This window comes from Lissotriton vulgaris, chromosome 7 (genome assembly GCF_964263255.1).
Source record: "Lissotriton vulgaris chromosome 7, aLisVul1.2, whole genome shotgun sequence".
Lineage (NCBI taxonomy): Eukaryota > Metazoa > Chordata > Amphibia > Caudata > Salamandridae > Lissotriton > Lissotriton vulgaris.
The window spans coordinates 1,300,982,059-1,301,005,413 of record NC_141695.1 but is presented as its reverse complement, the minus strand read 5'-3'; the positions used below and the strand labels follow the sequence as shown (position 1 = coordinate 1,301,005,413).

The window sequence follows — 23,355 nt, the reverse complement described above, 5'->3', positions numbered from 1 at the left end:
TTAAGGTGCCATTCGGCATACATACATGCCCTTAGGGCATGTATGTGCGCCACATGTGCACACATGCATATTTCAGAGGTGCAACAGGGGGTCCATTTGGCAACCTTACACCCTTAAAATTGCATGCACAATTTGCAAGTACCTATTGGGTACTCGCAAATTGTACATGGATTTCCCATTCATTCCTATGGGCCACTGGGCCCATAGGAATGAATGGGAAGCCAGTCCTTATTTGCTACGCGCAATTTGTGAGTCGCAAATAAGGAATATGTAGGACCCGCAAATTTTTCGGCGAAACCTACATACTTTGCATTTTGCGATTCTGTAATAGCGAATTACTAAAATTTGCTATTATAGAATCACAATTCTTGATACATCTGGCCCTAAGGGCCATATTTATCATTTTTTACATGCAACGCCACAAGACACCTTACTGCACTTTGCTACATGAAAGGGAGAGGATAGAAATGCATCATATCAATTGAGATGTGATGCTTTTCTGCGCACTGATTGCATTGGCGCACTGTTGGCTGCCTAGCGCCAATGCATGCACTCTTGCACCATGTTGATGGGTGCCTGTATTGCAGGCAGGGTTGTTTTTGCGCAGGAAGGAGCACCTTCCTGCACAAAACAGACCTTTGAAGCTTTTTCCTCTTTCTATGTGCGCTGAAGAATGCGAAGCATTTTGACATATTCCCAGGTCTACCAATCATGGTAAACTTGGGAATGCACCAAAATATACGAGTGGATACATGGACACACACATTGCACTCAAGGAACGCTTCCCTAGGTCAAAGCTCTATTGCACTTCTCTCAATTTACCAAGCATCACAGAGCCATGCCAGGTGCTCTTGCATGACTTGGTAAATCTCATCTAGGTTTTGCATTGCCTTTGCGTTACCTTGAGTGGCGCAAGGGTGACGCAAAAGTTTGGTAAATATGCCCCCAAATATGTGAAGTGTAAAAAATACAAATATGTGCTGTCTACTAGTAAACGCAGTAAGTTGGCAAGGTATTGTCGACAGATCACCTTCAACACCTCCATATTTAAGCAATCTAGTGTTAATTACTGAATATGCCACTATGTTTTCATATACAATGTTTCTGACAGAAATGCCTCATTTATAAATAAATGCGTTTAAATGTTATATCATGAGTAAAACACCCATCATGGTATCTACTGTGTCTAGATTTTACCAATTAAATGACAAAATCTAGATAGCACAACTAATTACTCCTGTGTAAGGTTACATAATTTCAATAGTTCCATATTATACTTGTAAAAATTACCCAAAGTTTGCTTTAATGCCACAGAGCGAAATTACATGCCAGGCACAGGCATAGAACATGAGCAGTTACTGATTGTGGTGCCTGTGTTTTTCACACTCTTTTCGGACGCATTCCTAAATGTAACAATACTGATAGACCTGTGAATGTGTTTAACTGCTATGCCTTCCCAGAGCAAAAGTAACAAGGGAAAATATGTTTATTTCTCCTTGTTTCTTCTTCTTTCTACATGTACTTCATTCGGTAGCACACGTAAAAAGAGGAAAAAGCCCAAAGATTGTTTTTTTGTGCAAGAAGGTGTCCCTTCCAGCACAAAAGCAGTCCTGCCTGTAACGGAGGCAGCCTTGCATCATGGTGCAAGGGCGCCTAAGTTGGCGCTAGGTAGCAGTGAGTGCAGGCAGCGACCAGCAATGCACCATATCTTCATCGATATTGTGCATTCTTGCCCACTCCCTTTCGTGGAGCAGCAAGGTGTCTTGCTGCAGTGTGTAAAATAATGATAAATAACGGATACATATTTCTTCATTTCTTTTGTCTCGCCATAGGAATCAGCGCCCATATTCTTTTGAGGAAGATAACAAGTTAGATACATGAACATAATATTGATAGATTGAGGTGGCTAGTGGCTGACGAAACGTTACATTGCAATGATCCAATGTGTTGCCTTTTCAAACTTTAGAAAGGTTGTTCATCTCTGCAATTCTATAATAATATCTTACACGAAATGTGGGGGTTTCCCCATCCGGTGACCCAGCATTTCATCCCAGTTGGAAACTGGACCGCCGCAGGCAGGCACACAGGACGAATGGTATCTGTGTAGGTCATTGGTGTTTGAAGCTCGAGGAGTGAGATATCTCCCACGGATCTGTCTCCACCTGTGTACATTGGATTGGTGATGATCCTTGACACCCTGGAAGTCACAGGTGCGGGACTCGAGTAGTAAAGCTGATTTGTTCCCAGGACAACGGTTATGGTGGATAAGCTGAAGCTGAAATACAACGAGACCTTCTTAATGGGGTAAACGTTGCTGTATAATCACAAGGGCATCAACTATTCCCCTTAGAGGCCCATGGAGGTCTATGAAAAGTATATCTTTTAACATTTGAAGCATGAGCTAATCTGTGAACATCATAGAAGTTTTCCGTTTTTTGACAGGTTTGTATAGCGCATATTCAAACCCGAAGTTATTAAAGCACTTTTACATGAGTGCCGTTATATTTGCACAAGGACGCATTCGTTTTTTCAGGCACTGGCGATTAAGTGATTTGCCCTGAGTCAAAGGATGTTGAACCGACACCGAGAAATGAATCTGGTTTCCCAGTTTCAAAGTCGGCAGTCATGGAGTCAATTCACCAAAATGCCAGGAGCAGAAGTGACATCACACGCTATTTAACCAATACTCTCACGCACATACACATGCTTGTACAAACACACATATTCACACACTCTCTCTCACAGAAGCCCACTCTCATTTGCATGCATCCACACAATATGCATTTAAAAGCATTGTTTACATATCCCAGCTGCCAATAAGGGTCGTATTATAGCTAACTGTACTCCATTATTTATATTCCAATAAGAGCGAATGGTATGATAATATTTATTATTAGTGTAATAAAAAAGGACTGAAAACAAGGAGAGTGGACGGACTGGGCAGTGAACTCTGTTCACAGAGTTTTCTGCACTCCGTGCCTCACAGGGCTTGCGGAGTGCAGAAAACTCTGCTCCAAGTAGTGCAGCAGAGGTTTTCCCCGCTCGCTCTCACGAACGTTAAGTACGCGAGCGCGAGCTGCCGCTCAGGTAGAGTCTCTATCCAAGCGGCAGGAAGACCCACCAAACAGCAGTTCGTATTGCCCTCGCCTGTTGCGGAACTCCAAGGAGTTTTTTTGTCAGTTCGCGAAGTTCCCATAGCGAAACTCTGCCAACTATGCCCAGGCCTAGAAGTAGAGCGACAACCGGCTTCCATAAGCACAAGCGGTCCTGTTTTCATGGCAATGGTTTTGCCACCTCTGAGGTCAGGAGTCGCAAAAGCAGTTCCAGGGGTAACAAAGGGTCAAGCCAAAAGTCGTAGCTGCAACCCGGAAATTATGTCTATGTCAGAAGCTCTGGGTTAGCCACATCGATTGCTTTATGGCTATCTAGACAACAGGTCATCTGGACACCAGGAAACCATCTTATATAAGGGTGACGATTTATTAGCATGTGGAGGGTTTTCTGCAGGGAATTGATTTATCATTCTGAACCAGATACCAAAGGGGGCCTCTATGGTGAACTGAAGGTCCTGTATACTACTGCTTTAGCGATTTTAAAGCAGAGTTTGATCAGATAGATCACCCTACTCTTTTGTGCAAATTGGGGGACTGGGGCATTGACCAGGGCTTATTGCATTTAATTATAAAGAGGCATGTAAACACTTGGGCCTGTGTTACGATAAGGGTGCAAGTTTCCTATTTGCGCCACAGCACACCCTAAAACAGGTGTGCCAGGTGCAAACAAGGCAAGTATGTCATATTGCAGTGAATGTGCGGCCCTCAGGGCAGTTTCAAACTTGTGCTTTCCTGGGGCACGCATTCAAGTGAAATACAGAGCGGCGGCTTTGAAACAGCCCTATGTTTCACATTGCAGGAAATAACCCACCGGCAATTTCAAGAGGGATTAGAAATCCCCTTGCAGTCAGCTGCAGTAAGTGACGGCACCCACCTACAAGGGGATGTCTGGGGGGATCCATGGGACCCACGTTCACCTAATATCATGAGGGCTGTGATCAGGGGGTGAACTGACAGTGCTCCACCTTTCGGTGGCACAATGTCAGTTTGCCTCCTAAGTGCATGCTTACCTTCATGCCCATGTCTGCAATACTGTGCGGGAGCAGAGGCAAAGTGATCCCCTCGTTTACATGGGACCCTCCCAGTGGCGAGCGACACAAACAAAAAGTAGTGGGCCGGGTGGAGGGGGTGCGGGGAGAGCACAGGAGGGGGAGCCGGGATGGGGAGCATGGGGGCGGCTTAATAAGAAAATCAATTCAAAACCTATGTGAGGCTGCCGGCCACCTTTTTCCTCCGTGGTTCTCTGTTTCCTGATCCCAGCAGACACTAGCACTGCATCTAAGGCTCCTTTTGCAATCCCTGCACTGCTCTGATGGTATTACCAAGCAGGAGAGCAGCGCTGGGATGGACCTGAGTGGGCTGGTTTACAACTCGCTGAGGCACAGGGAGTCTGTGCTGTTTCTCCAACCCAGCTGTACACTACAGCTGGATTAGAGAAAACTAACTGTGTCTGATTCCTACCATAACATACTCCCTTAAATCCCAAAAAGGCAAACAAATGGGCCTGGTGATGGGACCAACATAGTAGGCGACCCTCTCTCTCTGGGGCTCAGACAAGATCCAAAACTACACAACTTGGTTTCATAAAGTTGTGTGAAGTGGTGTGGCTCACTGGTTAGAGGCGGCAGACCCGAGAGCAGAGGACGGCCCGGGACCAGGGTTCGATTCCCGGCGCGGCAGGTTTCTGGACCAGGGTCAGCGGACTCGATAATTCTCTCGTCTCGGTGCCCACTCTGATCAGCGACCACACTTGGCAACTCTGGGCATTAGCTTGCCTCATCTTCACTAACGGCCCCACCAGACCGCCGGGGATGCCTGGTCTCACCCTGGAGATACCCATTAAGGGGCCATCTCTCGGGGAAGCCAGGAAGGGTTTCGCAGCGGTCGAAGCGCCTTGGGACCCTCCGGGTAAGTAGTGCGCTATATAAATGCCTATACATACATACATACATACATACATAAACCGTGGCATCTTCTGGACATGGAAAGACATACACTAACTGCAGAACATAAATTAGAACCCTATCAAAAAATGTATTCCCCTTTCATACGACTATTATCATCTGCATTCAATGACCTTACCTGCCCTAAAAACCTCAAACTGCTCAACTGGATTCTACCTCCCCCCAGTGGGGGCACTGCAGATAAACCAGTTGTAAATCAGGTTGGGTGAGAGGGGACACTAGGTGGGGCAAACATCCATAATTTGTAAACTGATGTTGCCACCATAACTTTCTATATAGCATGTGTGAGGAGGGAACAGAGGGAAGATTTGTTTGGGAGGGATGTTTTTCTCCTACCATTGAAAGTCAGTCTCCGGGAAGAAGGTGACAAAGCTGTAGGTTTTTTCTATGCTTGACTAAACTGATGAAAAAGAAGCAATTCATAAAGTATATAAGTATATGTTCATTTACATTAATATTTAAAAATCATATTTTATAAGATATTATTATTTTGTAGTCTAGATATACTGTCCATGTTAGTTTATTGAGATAAATATTAATGCTTATGATATTAAAGTGATTGATTATTGTGGATCTTAACTAGAGGATTTATCTAGTATTAGTCCATTTATAACGGTTCCTGGCCATCCTATAGTGGTATTGTATATCTTATAGGCTGATTATTTGTACTGTTTTAACTTATAGGCTTTTTAAAAGTTAATATGAATGATAGTAAATTATTGTATATGTTTGTGAAATTGTTTGTGCTTTTATGGTTTTCTGTAAAAACCGGATAATTATATTTCTACTTTTATTTTGTAGTTTTCGCCGTTCCCTCCACAAACCTTCAGCTGCAACAAAGTATCTCTGGCGACGCGGGACCCGCGAAGCGGGTTCCGCAAGAAGTAAAGATAAAAGCGGTCAATCCCAGACGGATAAGTCTTAAATCAGCAAAGCGTCCCACACGCCGTCACAAGGGAAAGTGCTTAAGAATCCTCGGTGGAAGGGTAGGAGGGGTCGGGGAGAGCGGCCCAGGTGTTCACAATCAGGGCTGGCGGGCGCTCCTGGGAATTGCAGTCCCAGTTGAAGCACACGCACTCGCTCGCAGCCCCAGGGAGTCACTGTCTTCGCCGTTCCCTCCACAAACCTTCAGCTGCAACAAAGTATCTCTGGCGACGCGGGACCCGCGAAGCGGGTTCCGCGAGAAGTAAAGATAAAAGCGGTCAATCCCAGATGGATAAGTCTTAAATCAGCAAAGCGTCCCCTTTTGTAGTTTTACATTTGAGATACATTACACATAATTTTATATATATATATATATACATATAAATATATATATATATATATTATATATATATATATATATATATATATATATATATATATATATATATATATATATATATATATATATATATATATATATATATATATATATATATGCACAAGAACCTCCAACGATGCCGAAGGAAGGGGCCACACGGGGAAGTTACAAGAGAAGGCCTTTAATTGGAAATGCGGTTTACAGCATAATGCATTTCGACAGTCACGTCTTCCTCAGATGCCACCGCTACATTGAAGACAGCCCCACGCCTCCGTTTAAATTCAGTCTGCAACCCTCCCTGATTAGGAAGGACACACCCCCCTATGTCATGTGCTCGTTCACCTGCTGCAATCCGGTAAGTACTACAGCTCCCAGAATCCCTCTCTGCTGGGTTGGTGGTACGAGGGGAAATATATATATCCATCATATATCAACTGTTCCGTCATGAGCACAGCCCTTCCGAGGGGCGTGACGGAACGGTTCCGTCAATAGCGTTGAAAGAGTTAATGCATGCTGGCACTGTAAGAGAGAGCCTGGTGAAAGAAATTAAGAACACATTAGTGCTACAACACGGGTACCACACTTGTGCAGCCTGCAGTATTGTCACTGAAGGGAGAGGTGTGTTCTTTGAGTTTGCAGTGGTGCTTCAGCTGACTCCCCTGAGCTGAGCTGCCGTGTCAGATTTCATAGTGAGAAATTATCACAAGGGGGCATATTTAGAAGCCCAAATCACCACCACAACGTCACTGTCAGTGGAGTTGTGATGGCGATAGTGGCCTTGCCCTACTTACAAGGCAGCGTTAAGCCACCTAACTTGTCGGAACACTGCCTTGTAAATAAGGTCCCAATTAATGCTGTGTTTAGCACGAAGGGGGAGGGCAATGGGTGTTGCAGTGGTTGTTCCACTGCAACACCTATTGATTTGGACGCTGCCCCCTATTGACAAGGGCAGCCTAAATAGGAGGCAGCACCAAAAATAAGATCAAGGAAACCTGGTCTAAAACAGGCAAAATGAGGAGAAATTCTTTATTTCTCCTCGTTTTTAATGTTTCCATGTGTGCTACCTTGGCAGCACACATAGAAGCAGCTAATTGCCTATGATTGTTTATGTCCAGGAAAGGACCCCCTTCCTGCACATAAACAATCATTTAAAATAAAATGCTGTTTTGAAAATTCTATGTGTGCTGCATTAAATTACAAAACAGCATTTAAAAATTGTTTATGTGCAGGAAGGGTGACCTTACTGCACATAAACAATCTTCCCCAGAACGAAGAGACCCTTGTACTATGGGCAAGGGTGCCAGCATTGGGGTTAGGCTGCTGAACTCAGCGCCAGCGCTGGGGGAAACGCGAGGGTGGGCCGCATTCTTGTGAATACGGCACATCCCTGCATTTTTAACCGCATCAATGCTGATGACGGCACCGCTCCGTCATCAGCCGCGGTAGCGCTGTGCTGATGACGGAGCGGTTCCGTCATGGCCCGCCCGACGCACCTGCGCGGCGCGGATTCAGCGCCTGCGCTGGGCGCTCTATTGAGCGGGCGGGGCCATGACGGAACCGCTCCGTCATCAGCACAGCTCACCCGAGACTGGTGACAGAACGGTTCCGTCACCAGCGTGTGAGCGCCACGCGCCCCCCCGCCCCCTTAGCGCTGCGACGGAATAGCCGCCGCAGCGAAGGGGTTAAACTAGGGAAGCATGGCGTTAGCAATGTTAACACCATGCTTCTCCATTCTGCTTAAATATGCACCCCTCTTCCTCGGAACGAACACATTCGCAAGCTGATATTGGTGTTTAACCTATGTGGAACGCTGTCAGTGCCCTCTTGGGTTAAGTGAGGGACAAGTCCTCAAGGAGTGAACCAGAAAAGGGGCATGGCAGCCAGCATACTCTCTCCATGTTGCTCTTCAAAAAAGATAAGCATATTAAAAAACACAATCCATTCTTTTAGTCCCTGAACCCGACTCTCCTGCACCTGTCCAACCATAACAGCAGGGTGTCAAAAAAGGTAAGAACACTTGTGCATACCCAACTGTTTAAATGACACAGATCATTTAAGTAAACCAACTCACCCCCAAAAAACAAACTTGTGCCAGAGTTGGTGCATAGTGTACAAAATGAGTTGTAAGTGTCTCTGTTCCACTTCCAGTGATAACCCAAGATAGTCCAAGCTTGGCACTTTCCCACCAGAGTCCCACAGTGGGTGATTACTTTTGGAGTACAGGTAAATGAAGCATTGAACAGCAGATTCTGCACGGAATACTGATCCTATAGCCTTGAAAACATATATTTCCTTCAGTCCCTGCACCTTAGTAAAAAAAAAATGTTTTCAGTGCAATTCACTTGTACTAGCAAAGCCAGAGCATTTCGATGTGTTGAAAGTGCTTCTAATGGATCATAGCCAGACAGGAGGAGGGATCATCACACCCTTTACAGTGTAATATCTTGCCAGTATTTCCAAATGACACAGATAACAGCCAATGGCAATTGGTAGGTGTGCTAAATGCCAAAGAAGAGATACAATAGGTATCTGGGGCTTCTATAGTTTTCAGCTGTCACTGGAAAGAGAGAGATGTGAAAAGTGAGGATATTGTCCTCGGTTTACTGCGTCTTGTGGGTGGAGTCGTACTGGAGGAAGGGGCATGCCGTTTTGTTAGTGAAAGAGCTTCTGTTTGTTGACATTTATCTCTACCTAGTACATTGATTTTCACACAGAGGGGTAAAAGTTCACTGAACAAATGAAGATAAATAAACTGTTTCGTAATATGATCAAGATTCATGATGGAAAATATGAAATATGGGCAGAGTTGTCCAATGTGGGGGGGGGCAGATGAGCATGATGAGGAGATGGACATTTCAGGCCAGAGTAAGATTGACATGGAAATCAGAGATGAACATTAGTTGGAAGATAACTCCATGAGCTGGAAATATGTTAGTCCAGACAACAAGTCCAAGGTATATGTCAGGACGAGAGGGCGGTGACTCGAACCCCGATTCATGTCAAAGATAACAAGTTCAAGTGAGTTTCAGTCATTTCTTTGAAGAGTGTTTACCCAGTTATTATAACCATGTAAACGAAAAGTTATATTGATTCTGATTTCTTTCCCTTACAGGTATTCAAACCTCCCAGCTACTTGTGTATGGAGGTGCTTCTCAAATGTTTATTTGTGTTGATATATTTTAAATTCCTTATATTAGCACATGCAAGTGTTGTCTTCACACACAATGCTCTAATGTATATTCCCTTGTTCTTTTAGGTCCTCAATGTGATATTTCATATTATAGGTTCTATGCTTGAAAAAATGGCTATGAGTGTATGCATATTTGTTAATGTGTAAAGAGGAAGTTGTGTGACATTCTGTCCACAGTCCCTGTGAATTGGCCCATGTCCTTGGAATTCTGGTGCCCCATAAATCTAAGGCAGCCTCCTAGGGAAGGCTGAGCAAAACAGCAGTTGAGACTTAGGCTGTGGCTGAGGTGTAAGCAATGCATTTTAGTTCACGCATTCTCATGTGTGGTGCTTCATTATTGAGCCTGAACTTGGATTTCACAATTATGCATTCTAATTTGTGTACATTCTGCTATTTCATTCATTTTTATAAGTTAATATATTTATGTATTTTCGGATAGTATTTAAGTGCAGTGTGCTCACAACTCTGGTTAGATACTGGCTAGATATACTTATTATTGTAACTGTGATCATGGTGTTGTACTTGTGGTATCTTCAATACGTTTCTACCTCATTAAAGTTCTAGAATAGTTTCAATTTAAATAAGTTTCTCCTATTAATATCTCGTCTGACCTCAGACAGTTGGACTAAATTGGTGGGCGCTCGATTGTTCAAATCTGAACAATCGTGGATCAGCCCTGCGACGTCACACGTGGTCCGCGAGGAGCAGCAACAGATGTGGGGGCTTCCTGCATGGGAGACCAGGAATTCAGGACTAGGAAATCTTGGATTTTCACTGCTACAACCTCTACTATCCCGGGTAAAAATTCCTGGACTCACCGATCCACAGCTCACTCACGTTCATTGACAGCCAACAGGGGATTCTGGAGCCCAAGATAAAAGTAAGAGCAGCATAGTGGCAGAGGCATTAAGCCCTGATTAGGGTCTGACTTGAACCCCAAGCCATCTGTCTCACACTCCAGGGTTAGATGGGATAGACTCTCATGCCAGTCTGGAGAGTAAGTGTGCAGACACAAATACGGAAGCCGTAGTTGGCTTCCACGGAGTGCAGGTGCAAGGTGTCTGTAGAAAGGGCTCTCCTAGATGGAGTGTGGCTTACAATCCCTCTGGGTGCCCACACTCGCAGTACTCATGAACCAATTCTACTAAATTGCACCTCATGTTAACACTAGGTGCGTTGATACAGGACTGGCAGTGCTGCAATTTGATGTGCAAGCACCAGAAGGAAACCTGTTATTTCAAAAACCGATGAGCAGCAAGTGACTGTGTGTAGCAGGTACCTGTGTGACCCTCACCCATCCTTATCCGTTATGAGCTTTGCGCTCAATATGTTAGATGATAAGCGCGGTGCAGGGTGGTGAAGTGTATAAAGAGAACAAATTCTACCCACCATTCTGAGAGCAATGCATGGCTTATCTTACTCAGACTTCCCTAAGGAGTAAAAGAGAGGCAAAGCTGAGCATTATTTTTCCCCCTCCAATATAAATCCAGCTTTTGAACAGCGCTTCAAAGAACTATCATCCCATACATTGTAACAGCTCCATTTTTTTGGGACGGGGTTGTAGAGTGCCACTACCGTGAGTGATAAAAGAGGGGTTTCAATACCGCCCACATAGCCCCAGGAGGGGTGTGTAAGTAGGCATTGTGGTTGGTACTAGATTGCTGCAGTTCCTGCCAGGAAGCAGCCAGGTCACTTCCTATAAATATTTTTTTTAAAAATCCCTCAAATTTGTAATCTACGCTATCACTATGAGGGAATTAAAAACTGCTATACACACAGACTGCTACTACAAAAACTGAGCCATGAGATCAGGGGGAGAAATGATTCCACATAATACAACTAAGATTAAGAAAAGGCTTCAAATGTTGCAATCTGCTTCAAAAGTGAAATCAACAAGGGATAAACAATTCCAAATTTTATCAGTATCCAGATCTTTAAAAGAGCTCAAAAAATTCCTCAATTTTTTGAAAGACCCAAGTAGTGTTCTGTTTTCAACGCATAGTAATTCAAATAGTCTACCTGACCCCATAGTACCAATAAAAACAATAAATTGTTAATTGCAGACCGCCAAAACAAACCAATTCATGATGGAAGATACAATGGATCAAACCTCAAAAGGGAAACTGAGAAGGAGTAAAAAACCTATCTGGGTCCAGTTAGTGATTTGGAACTCTTGTCAATTACTCAAATATATCTGAACCAGTGTAAGCAGCAACAAGAACAAACTTATACAGACCGTACAATATGCCTCTTAACAAATGAAGATCCACTTCTAATAGAAATTGAAGTTGTAGTGATCAAAGGAATTACCTCAGATGTATTAGAACCAACAACAAACGAAAGAGAAAAACAAGTAATATGGCATTGTCCGAATCCTACAGTAGCAGGGGCCATCCCTACTTCTATAGGAAAAAACAAATAAGATCTAGGAGAGTAAATGAAACAGGCGTTCCATCTCAACAGGATCCAATGAAAATGAAAAATGTAGCCCCAATATGGGACTTAATAGCTAGGTCCTCGCAGTTAACCTTAGACGCTCTAGCTTATCAATCAGAAAAAATGGATGTTGAAATACATCTACTAAACTTAATGGCAACTGCAGTATCAGGAATAGATCAGAAAATGACTGAATTTCAAATCAAATCAACAAGCTTTATTCAACTTCTATTTAAGAAAATCATAAAAACATATCATAAAAGTACATAATTATACAAAATTAACAAACATCAGCTCCTTTCCTTTTTTAAGTAATATTTAATACAGATAATCCATCACAGTACAATCAACTTTCTACATTTTATCACATTTTTCAAACACTTTGATAAGATCCATATCAATAGTTCATTATATAAAAATTGTGGAGCTAAAAACGCTGCTCAGCATCTTCTAAAAGCAAATTTCTTTAAAAGCGGTACTAACCATTTTTTTCTTTGTTGGTTGTAAAATTTACAGAAAAAGGCCACTTGAATTGTTGTTTACTCTGAACGATTATCACAGGGGCATAATTGCATCACCCTGGCCCATTTGTTCATGTTTGGGAAGCTGGTTATATGATGAAATATGGATAATATGAATCTTGTTAACAACAATCTATCGTAGAAGTCAGGCACTAAAATTAGATAAGGTTGGATACTGTAAGTTATTACTATCATCTGGTGATGCAGTACTGTGGGATTAGAGATTTCTTCTGATAATCGACATGATTCAAGTAATGATGAACATTTAGCTACCAGCTCCTTTCTTGACATCACACTCATTCTGCTTGGCTCGTTGTAAAACTCAGGATACCCTAAGTCACACAAAAAGTTCCTGACATATTTTACCCATTTAATTTTTAATACACCAGGGATTCCTAAAACATCAGTTAAAATCTCCCGGTTTTGATGGGTTTCCCTACAGCTCCATATCCTGTACCAGAGCATAATTGGTTCTGTTTTAATAAGGTCTGTTAAGAATAGAACCCACAGTTCCATGTGACAAACATACAACGATACACTACTTAGGAGTGCCATGATATATCTTAAGAACTGGTTTTCAACCGTTTATAAGGATTGAACATTACGATGTCCCTACACTCCTGCGCCATACAAGGCTGTTGATACACATTTAGCCTTATAGATTTGTAGTAGCACTTGCGGGGCCTCCTTCCTAATTTTTTTGAAAAATTAACTAGGGCTGCCATAGTTTTCATAGAGCAAGTTTTCTCATCTGCACAGCCTGAACCCATGTGGCTTTATGATCAAATAGTATTCCCAAATACCTAAATATGTTGATAGAATTTATTTTTTGTTTGTAAATAAACATATCTCTGCATTTATTTCTACCTATACCACACCTCATAATACACATTTTTGATGTATTCACTCTTAGATCTAAGTCTCGCTTAAATGCTACAAAGCCATCCAATAATCTTTGTAGGCCCACTTGGGTGCAACACATCAGGACGGATTTGTCTGCATACATTATTACCGGTATGGGTCGCCCTTTAATCTTGGGAAAATCTTGTCCCACTTTCATCAATGCTTGTTCTAAGCCATTTGTATAAAGATTAAAAAGGAAAGGGGCCAGCACACATCCTGGCCTGAACCCCTTCTTGATTGGAAAAGGTACTCTACATTCTCCATTAAGACCGTAACGGACTCTGCCCTTGGTATTCTGGCAAAGGTGTTTTAAAACATGTATACTTGTGTTGTCCACCCCCAAATCTCGAAGGACTCCCACAGCCTCTCATGTCTTATGCAGTCAAAGGCTGCGGTGAGCTCAACAAACACTAAAAATAACCTTCCTTTTTTTAAAAGCGTATATTTACCTATAAGAATCCTCAAAGTAAGACTTTGCTCTATGGTTCCCAATCCCTTACCGAATCCAAATTGCAGAACTAAGAGTATTTTTTTTCCTCGTTTCAATCTTGTCATCTTATAATCTCTCTAATACTACACGCTGCACTATTTTCACAGAGGAATCTAACAAGGACATCAGTCGGTAGCATGTGGGATCTTGTCTTTTTCCCTTTTAAAAAATGGGAACTAAAATGGATTCTGACCGGGTCTCTATGAGCTTACAAGAGCAACTGGCCCTAATTACTTGTGTGAGTATTGGGCCCCATAGCACTAAATTACTCTTATATTGATCCAAGGGGATCCCATCAGGGCAGGGTGCCTTACCTCCCTTACTTGCCATAATTGCCCTATTTACCTCATCCAAAGTAATCTGGAGGTCATTAATGATTGTTGGAAGTCATGAAGTACTTTTCATCACCTCCTTCATTTTGAGTTTCTACAGCGTTTACAGTTTCATGGTTGCCATAAACTTTCGGAAAATGCTCCACACACTGCTCTTCTGTGATTGCTATTTCAATAGTTGAGGCGTCCCCCGGCTCCAGGAAGGGTGCCCTTACAGCCCTCCAAAAGCCCGCCCCGTCCTTAGACTCAGTGGCTTTATAGAGCGTCTGCCAGAGCTCTTCTTTTAACACCCCTTTGCATTCTTTAATCGCATTATTATATACCTTCCTCGCCTCTCTTAAAGCTATCGGATTTCTGGGGATACTATGGGATATACGTTTCAGAGTTGCGTATGCCTTTGTACACTTTGTGTCGAACCATCCTTTGGGCTTTCTGATGGAACAAGACTTTTGTACCCAAAGGGCTTCATTAACTGATCTAGTAATATGTTGGAAGGCAGTCAGAACTTTTTCATGTGTTGCATTTTCATTTAAAATGGCTACCACTGCCGAATTACTTTTTGCCACGATTCTCTGTGTTTTTTCTAGTGGATCGACCATCAACCATTTCAGGGCATAGCCATTTTTTCTATTCATTTCCATATGTTGGGGGGCATGGACTGAATTAAATATTATGATAAATGAAGCTAAAAAGAATTTGCGGTCACTGCGACAATAGAATGTTCATGTGCTCCAGTGGTAAACAAACTGGCTACAATACTAGAAAAAATGCCGGTATTAATAGAAGAGATAAAAATGAACATAATAACAAATTTAAATTCCTCGTTGATCAGTAAAGCTCAGGGCCAAAACCTGCAACAAAACCATCGAATTGTAACACCTTCACACACTAAGGAGATAAAATATATTTTAAAGAAGAGAATTAAAATTAGAATCCTCATTCTAAGCAATCAAATATCTAAAACACCTACCATGGGTGATTTTTTTTCACAGAAAATAGAAAACTCTGCAGTGAAACTAAATTTGAACTATACATCACCTTCTCTCCTAAACAAAAAAAACCCAGCAAACAAATGAATCTCAACCCATTAGTCTACTCGCAGCTAATTGAAACAACAAAAAAAAACTGAAAAAATTGTAAAAATGCATGAAATAAATAAATAGTAAGCACTGATATAATACACAATTTCAACGTAACTAACCAGCAAGGGTATACAAGCACAATGAGTAAAGAGGATGTAAAATTTGAAAACAGTGATAAAATGAAGGGAAATTTTGTTAAGCCATTCCCATTATTTTAGAAAATAAAAGTATATAAAAAAATTGAGAGATATGAAATAGCGGATATGAAATAGCGGACAGTGAGATTGTAAAACATATTCAAAATTCTCAAATAAAGGATAGCACAAGAAGTTAGGATTTAGGAAAAGAAAAATAACTGAAAGTGTCAAAGCCTGAGCAGATACACCTAATAATGATAGACTGTGATATTAGAGTAGTACAAAATGAGATAAAAATGAAAACAAGGATAAAATCCTGGTTTTGTGAGGGTCATTTTACATCAAAAATGATTTTTACCCTCAAATATCAATTGAGAGGAAGACATGATATGTTGAACAGAGGTAATATCAATAAACTCTTTTATGCTCTTATTCAAAAGTCCCAATGAAACAACTCTGCTAACAATTTGCTCTTGGGATATACATAACGCTCTCCCAAAATCCCATGATATTTTATTTATGGAATTGATGGAAAATACGCATATAATATGACTACATTATACTTGGGCATTGCAACATTTCTCTATTAACAGCTAGGTAGTATTCTTTTCTCCCTTAGTAAAAACTAGGAAAGCAGGTTGCCCGAAAGGAGGTTTGAAGCACTATATAGGTAGCACCAGCCCTACAAATTGAAATAGAACCGATTAAACAAAAGATGAAAACATTTTGGTTATAAAACTTACTCAGTAGCATGAAAATGGAAAGTCTCTTCTTTTCTTGACACATTTCTATTTTTCACCAATCTTAAGAACAACAATGATCAATGAGATACTGAAATTAATCCTAGAAAGCCCAAAGGAGGATTCGCCTCCATAGGTTGGAATAATGGGGGACTTTAATATGAATCTATTAAAGACCTTTTCCCGAGACAAGACAATGACAGAGCAGGAATAAAATTTGGCAGTTCCAAAGCAGAGCACAAGAGATTCGACAAAAAAGACCTTGTGATCCCAAAGCTATTTCCTTGTTACAAGATCTGGATTCTCTTGTTTTACGAATTCTTAATGGGCGATGTCAGCAATGTTTCTCCTCCAGAATGGACTCATTACACCAAGTTTTTTAATTTCATTTTAGATTATATTCTAGTATCCCTTCCGCTCATACAGCAAGTGGTATCTTTCATAATACAGAAGACAACTAAAAGTGATCATGAACAACATATAATACAAATTAATGCACAAAATTATTTTCATCAAAAGGCGCCTTCTGTTCCCGGGGAACTTATAACAAGTAGCTATAGGAAGCTGATATGGTTGGAAGATACACAAGCAAGAATAATAGATACAGCAGAAACTATAGTCAATGACATTTTTAATAAGGACATATCAAATCCAATAGTAAAATGGTCAAATTTCCCTGAAAAGATAACTACTAATCACCAAATAACCAGGAAAGTAAAGTTGAGGGGCAATAAATCTAACTTGCATGACCAAAGGAAAATTAAAATATCTGCATATTTCAGTGCAATTAAAACAGAGCGGAATCAATTAAAAAGATTAGTTAGGAGATTTAGCGGTAAACAAGAATACTACAGAGCTTTTAATGTTATAAATGAAAACTACAGAAGGTCAGTATGGGAAGAAAGAATGAGGAAAAAGAAACTTTTGGGGCGCAAGTTCCATTTCTTTCCAAGAAACGAAATATAAGAGATTTTGGGAAATTAATTAACAGCTTAAATCGATCATCATTTTGCACAACCAGCTCAGATTTTACTGAAGATTAGTGGGCAAAATATGTGACAGATCATTTTAGATGCTCGCCTATTTCTATACAGCAATCTAATGAGAAAATAATACAACTGAACATACAAATTACAGCTCCTTATCATGTTACGGAAGATCAAATCAATAAAGTAATAGAAATAAGTAGGAATTATGGGGCACCTGGACCGAATGGGCTGCCGCAAGCACATTTTAAATCAAATGTACTATTTTGGTCAAATAAGTTATCCCAGGAATACAACTATGCATTGCAGCAAGAGATGGTTCCTGATTTGTGGCGGGGAGTGATAATAAACCCAATTTTTAAGGTGGCTAATTGGCAAAAACCGGAGAATTATCGTCTAATCACCCTGCAAAATGTTGAGGCTAAATATTTTATCAATTTGCTTCTTACTGAATTACTAGGATAGTCAAATGATAACAACATTGTTCCTTCTAACCAAACATTGTTTTCCAAATCTCAAAGTATGGAAACCAACTTACTGGTGGTATCAATAATAATGCATACAATTAAAAAAAGGACCTGCTACTTTATTAGTGCTAGGTGGACTACAAGGCTGCTTTTGACTCTGTTTTTGACTAAAATCTCCTAAGGCACAAGCTGTCCCATTGGGATATACCACCTTTTCTCTGAAAGGCAAAATAGCTACTATACATAGATACCAGGGTGAAGTTAAGACAGGGAGATGGCACTAGCCTATCAATGAAAATAGAGACACAGTGGGGCCTAACACAAGGCTGTGTAGTTACACCATACCTGTTCAATCTATTTCTAGCAGATTTCTCAACAGATTTAGATAAAATTAGTTCCCATCTCCCAAATATGAACTCTGTGCCCATATCTAATCTTTTATGTGCAGAAGTTGTGATACTATTAAGCCAGAAAAAAATTGGTTTACAGAGACTTATAAATCAACTGTTTATATATACCGCAAGAAATGGTCTGACAGTCAACTTAAAGAAAACAAAAATCATGAAAGTCAGCAGGTAAAATTAAGAAGGAGTACAAATGGTATTTTGGAAAAAAGCAGGTGGAGCATAGAACTACATATAAATATATGGGCTTTCCATTTAATCATCAGGTGACCTTTATTCCACATGAAAGGCACCTGAAAAGAAAAGCTATCTCCTTAACTCAGGCTTTTCGCATTTTACAAAGAACTCTAGAAGGTCCATAGCATGCACCACTACTGAAATTGATTTTAGCAAGGCTGGTACCAGCTATTTCATACAATAGTGAAATCCTCCATGGCATGGACGCAGCCCTCATAAATCTGATCCTCTCCAAAGTATTCAGAGCACTTTTCCATCTACCTCTGAAAGCATCACCAGCCCAGATAAGACTGGAATTCAGTCTCAACAATGAAACATGTTTCACTGGTATTATTAAAGACATTATGTAGAACGGCTGATATGTTTACATCTGTACGTTTAACGCTAATACCATTCCTCTTAGCAACCTCAATGTGGGGAGCTACCTTGGGAATTTACACATTGACTGGTCTCTAATTTCACAGTTAAAGAAAAAGGAAAATGATCACTAAAGTTAATAGGGTCCGCATAAATGGTGCCCAGAAATGTCAACCCATGTGTAGAAAGTATTATGTGGTCTAAATGTGAGCTACCCCAGTTTTCTAGGTAAATGGGCGAAGGAGTATTTTCATTATTCCTACTTTGCTCAAGGAGATCTAAAGTATACTTATGAAGTACTTCATATAGTGTATCTTCATATCTATCATGGTGAAAATGATAGTGCACATTTCCTAAAGCATCAGTGTATCCACACACCTTAGTTAAGGAATATTAAAACTTATTTATATAATATAATCCCGCACCCATTACAAAAACACAATGGGGCATATTTACAAGCATCTATCGCCACCACAACGTCACTTTCAGTGACGTTGTGATGGCGATAGGAGACCTGCATAATTAACAAGACAGCGTTAAGCCACTTAACATGGCTTAACGTTGCCTTGTACATAAGGCACACTTTCATGCTGTGTTTAGCATGAAAGGGCAGGGCAATGGGTGTTGATGTGGGCGTTTCTCCGCAAAACCCATTTATTTTGACGCTGTCTCTATTTACAAGTGACGAGAATAAAAAACAAGGGGACCCTACTCACCTTGAACCAGGGTACTAAATTGTTAACAAAAACAATGGTTCCTGTGGACAAGTGACAACAAAATTTTGATATAATGATGCTCGATGGCATTAGAACAGGTTATTGTGATGACAAAAGGAGAGAAAGCCCAACACACTTTGAATATGTAATTCAACAGTTCTTTATGTCATTTTTTAAACAAAAATACAAACAGGTATTGAAACAATTGTTTAACAGTAGTGAGTAGTGTCCCAGTGAAAAAATGTGAACATTAAAAGAAGGGTGATATATTTGTGACATATATACGTACTTAGCGGACAGACTGTAGTGACCGGATATTTTGTCCTATTTCTGAGTGATGGTGACTTTAGTCTACTACCATCTTAGTATAGTGGATAGATCCCTATTCTCGGCCTATTCTTCGGGTTAGCCTACTGACTTTGGCATAATAACATTCCATTTCATCACTTTTGGGCCAGAAGGTCTATATTAGAGGGTAGATCCTTTATTTCTGGCATCATATTACCTATAGGTAGGGCTTGCTTATGTATCTTGATAGAGCTATGCGTCTCTTTCATCTTTTTCGGGCCTACAGGGCCCAAATGAGAGAGACTCCCTTTTCTTTCCTGCCTCGGCTGCTCAAGGCACTTGTAGGTCAAGAGTGATGTTTTAGTTATGAGCTGTTGTTCACTGGAGAGGAAACGGTCGGAGCTGGCCCTTATCGGAGGAATGTAAGCAGAGCTCGGGCTTTAGACGAAACAACAGCTGGCCACTGTGGGGGCGTCGGAGGCCCAGAGCCTAGTACAGGAATCTGGTGGGCGGCAGGTTACTGTCTGGAAATTTCCTTGAATGAAGAGCTCTTTATATTATCGAGGTGTAGAGAGGAGAGGCAGGCAGTTGACAGCGGACGGTAAGCAATGAGCAGAAAGCAGTTGGCAGCTAGCAGTTGCAGATGACAGTAGGAGTTTGGAACGATCGAAGGCCAATGATCTTTTGGAGAGACTGAAGTTACATTGTGAGTCAGTCTGTTAGAGCAGTTGGAGATAATTAAACGTCAGAGTTCAAATAATCAGTGTGAAGAAGTTAGTTGAACAGATGGTTTCCAGAGCGGCTGAAACTATATCATTTGATTGAAGTCTGGAGGTGAAGACAGTTCGTGGGAGAGAGGAAGCCAGTGCAAAGTGATTGGTGCAGAGCTGAGAAATAGAGAAGAAGAAGAGAGAAGAGTTCCAGTGCTTTGAAGGAACATAGCGGTGCAGACGTGTATCCGTGGGTGGAGAGTAGAATCTGAGATGAGCCAAGGCACAGACGAGAGAGGGACCCAGATGACAGCTAGACCCAGACTCCGTAATCATAAGGTGAAGTCTGTCCTGCTTTTATAGTGCATGAAAATACTAACTCTTTCCTTTACTTTTCAGGCTATGCTTAGACTGTTAGGTAGTATTGTGACTTTATAATATAATGTTTTCTTTGTCTGTTATTGTGTAATAAAGGGACCCCAGTTTGTAACGAACATAGATATATTTGAGTATTGTTTCTATGATAAAGCTAACCTTTCTTTACAGCCACGTGCCAGTGTATGGAAGGATGGGCGATTCCCTTCCTACAGGTAACTGATGCGGGAGATTGATGTGAGTTTTATGTCAGGGAATAATTCTTAAGTGTAACAATTTGGCAGTTCTTGTGTGAGAGGATCGGATCTCCTATCTATCACATGAGGGATAATAATTCATATAAGGTAGAGGATACTCCAAGTAAATATTAGGTTCTTAGAAACTTCCCCAATAGAGAGAGAGAACAAGGTATTAATAGGACAGTGAGATCGCTCAAGATAGGGCGTTAATGAGAGCACCAATTGGGATTGGTGTGTAGTGAGATCGCTCAAGATAGGGCGTTAATGAGAGCACCGATTGGGGATGGTGTGTAATAAGATCGCTCAAGATAGGGGGTTAATGAGAGCACCAATTGTGATTGGTTTGTAGTGAGATCGCTCAAGTAGGGAGTTAATGAGAACACCAATTGTGGTTGGTGTGGTAGAGTGAGCTGCTCTCCACCATGAGAAGGAGGGTAGAATAGTCCGGGCCAGATTGTCGCGGGGCTATAAGGTAAGATCATAGGATGAGACATGGAATTCCATTGTTATTAGTGACTATTCTTAGTAATCCCTTAAATCGCCGATTGTGAAGGGCGAGGAGCTTCCTATATTAGGACGGAGAGGTTGGATTTTGTTGTATACGTACAGGCTTGTACATGAAAAGTTTGTGCAGTTGCAGCGTCAATGCAAAGAATTTCAAGATCAGTTTGTTGAAGTGCAAAATACTTGTACTCTTTTGAGATCTCAGAATAAATTGCTTGCCGACAAACTGGATACATACCAGACTATTTCAGAAAGAGCTGCAGTTCGTATTGCCAAATACAAATACAAACATTGACATGGTCGAGTCAGTAAAAGGAAAGTGCGTTTGGTTGCGGGGAAAGCAGGGCTCGATTGGAACCCTGATGAGTGGGATGGTAATATCTGGGACTCGAATGAGTCTGGCTTCTCGGCTGAGGAGAATGAGAGGCGTGAACCTTCTCGTACTGAACGTGACTGTAAATCGTGTGCTTCTTGTAAATCTGACAATCAGTGTAAATGTGATGGTCGTGCGGAAGTTTCTACACATCCTGTCTTTCGAAGAAAATTACAACAGGCTCCTGGTAATCCCAATGGGATTCCTTTGGATAGTTTGGAAGTATTTACACAACAGGAAGTTAGTGGCATTTTGGAACGATTTCGACAACGGCCTGGTGAGGCCTTACTTACATGGATGGTGCATCTTTTTGAGTTGGGTGCTGCTGGCATCATGTTGGATATGGGAGATGCGCTGAAGTTCTGTTCTTTGAGTTCCGATTCTACTGTGCAAGATCATTTTCGGAATTATAACACTGCTGGTCAGATTACTTTGCTTCAATTAGCGACCGAAGGTTGTAATCATAAATATCCTACTGAATCAGATTGACCTTTGAATGACAAGTCGTGGTATACTCTAAGAGATGCCTCGCAGAGACTTAAAGAGGAGGTGATGAAAACTGCGATTTTTCTGGGCACGTCCGACAGATTGATGGATGGCTTGTTGACTTCTTCTGTGTGGAATAGAATTATTTGTTCCGCCCCTGTTGCCTATAAGCAAGTTATGATGACATTGTTGATTAATCAAAGTGGAAGTCCTTTGTCTCTTGTGCTTGAGGCTGTGCGTCAGCTTGGTGAACTGGGTGAGTGGCTTAAACCGGACAGGCAATCCAGACCCGAGGGTCGTACTGGTGTTAATTATCGATTTACTAGATGTGACATGTTTCTCGCCTTGTTGGATGATGGTGTGAAGAGAGAAGATATTGATGGTGAGCCGAATAATCGATTGTGGGCCATGTTCCGCAAACGTGGCTTGAACAGAAAGGAAGGTGCTAGGCGAGTGCGCAAACAGGATTGTGAGCATATTCATTCTGATGACAGTGAAGATGACAATAACCTTAGTAAATTTGACAGGAATGGCAGACGATGGACCGACAGGGATGTGTCTCCCTATTGTGAACGAGAGAGAGAGGAAAAGGGGGAGAGAGAGAGAGGGGGAGAGATGAGCATTTTGAAAGCAGACATAGAGAAGAGAGGGATGAATCTCCTGTATTGAGAATGAGAGATAGACAACATAGATTTTTTGAGCAAAATTCACAATATTTTGTGGATGACAAGAATCCATTTCGTGAGGGAAATAAGTATGAATGAGAGGTGACACTACCTAAAAGATTTGAAAGTCTCTATCCTGATTTGACCTGGGCGTCGGAACGCAATAAAAACGACTAGGAAATAGGTCAAGCTCCGGTACGCAATTGGGCTCACAGAGATAATAGACCCTATGTAGATATTGAAATTTTTTGGAGACATCGTAACATACAGAGGGCCCGAGCATTGGTAGATACAGGAGCGGAGGCCACTTTAAATTATGGAAACCCAAAGAAATTTA

At 41.3% G+C, this 23,355-nt stretch overlaps 1 protein-coding gene across 3 annotated transcripts in view; it reads right to left on the bottom strand.

The window, feature by feature from the left end:
• Window positions 1–23,355, bottom strand: part of LOC147703539 (serine protease 27-like) — a 495,151-nt gene that overhangs the window by 19,087 nt on the left and 452,709 nt on the right. For all 3 annotated transcript variants that reach the window (XM_086928926.1, XM_086928927.1, XM_086928928.1), the window contains exon 8: window positions 2,007–2,275. In XM_086928926.1, the coding sequence (XP_086785052.1) occupies window positions 2,007–2,275 (269 nt within the window). The remainder of the gene's footprint in view (window positions 1–2,006; window positions 2,276–23,355) is intronic.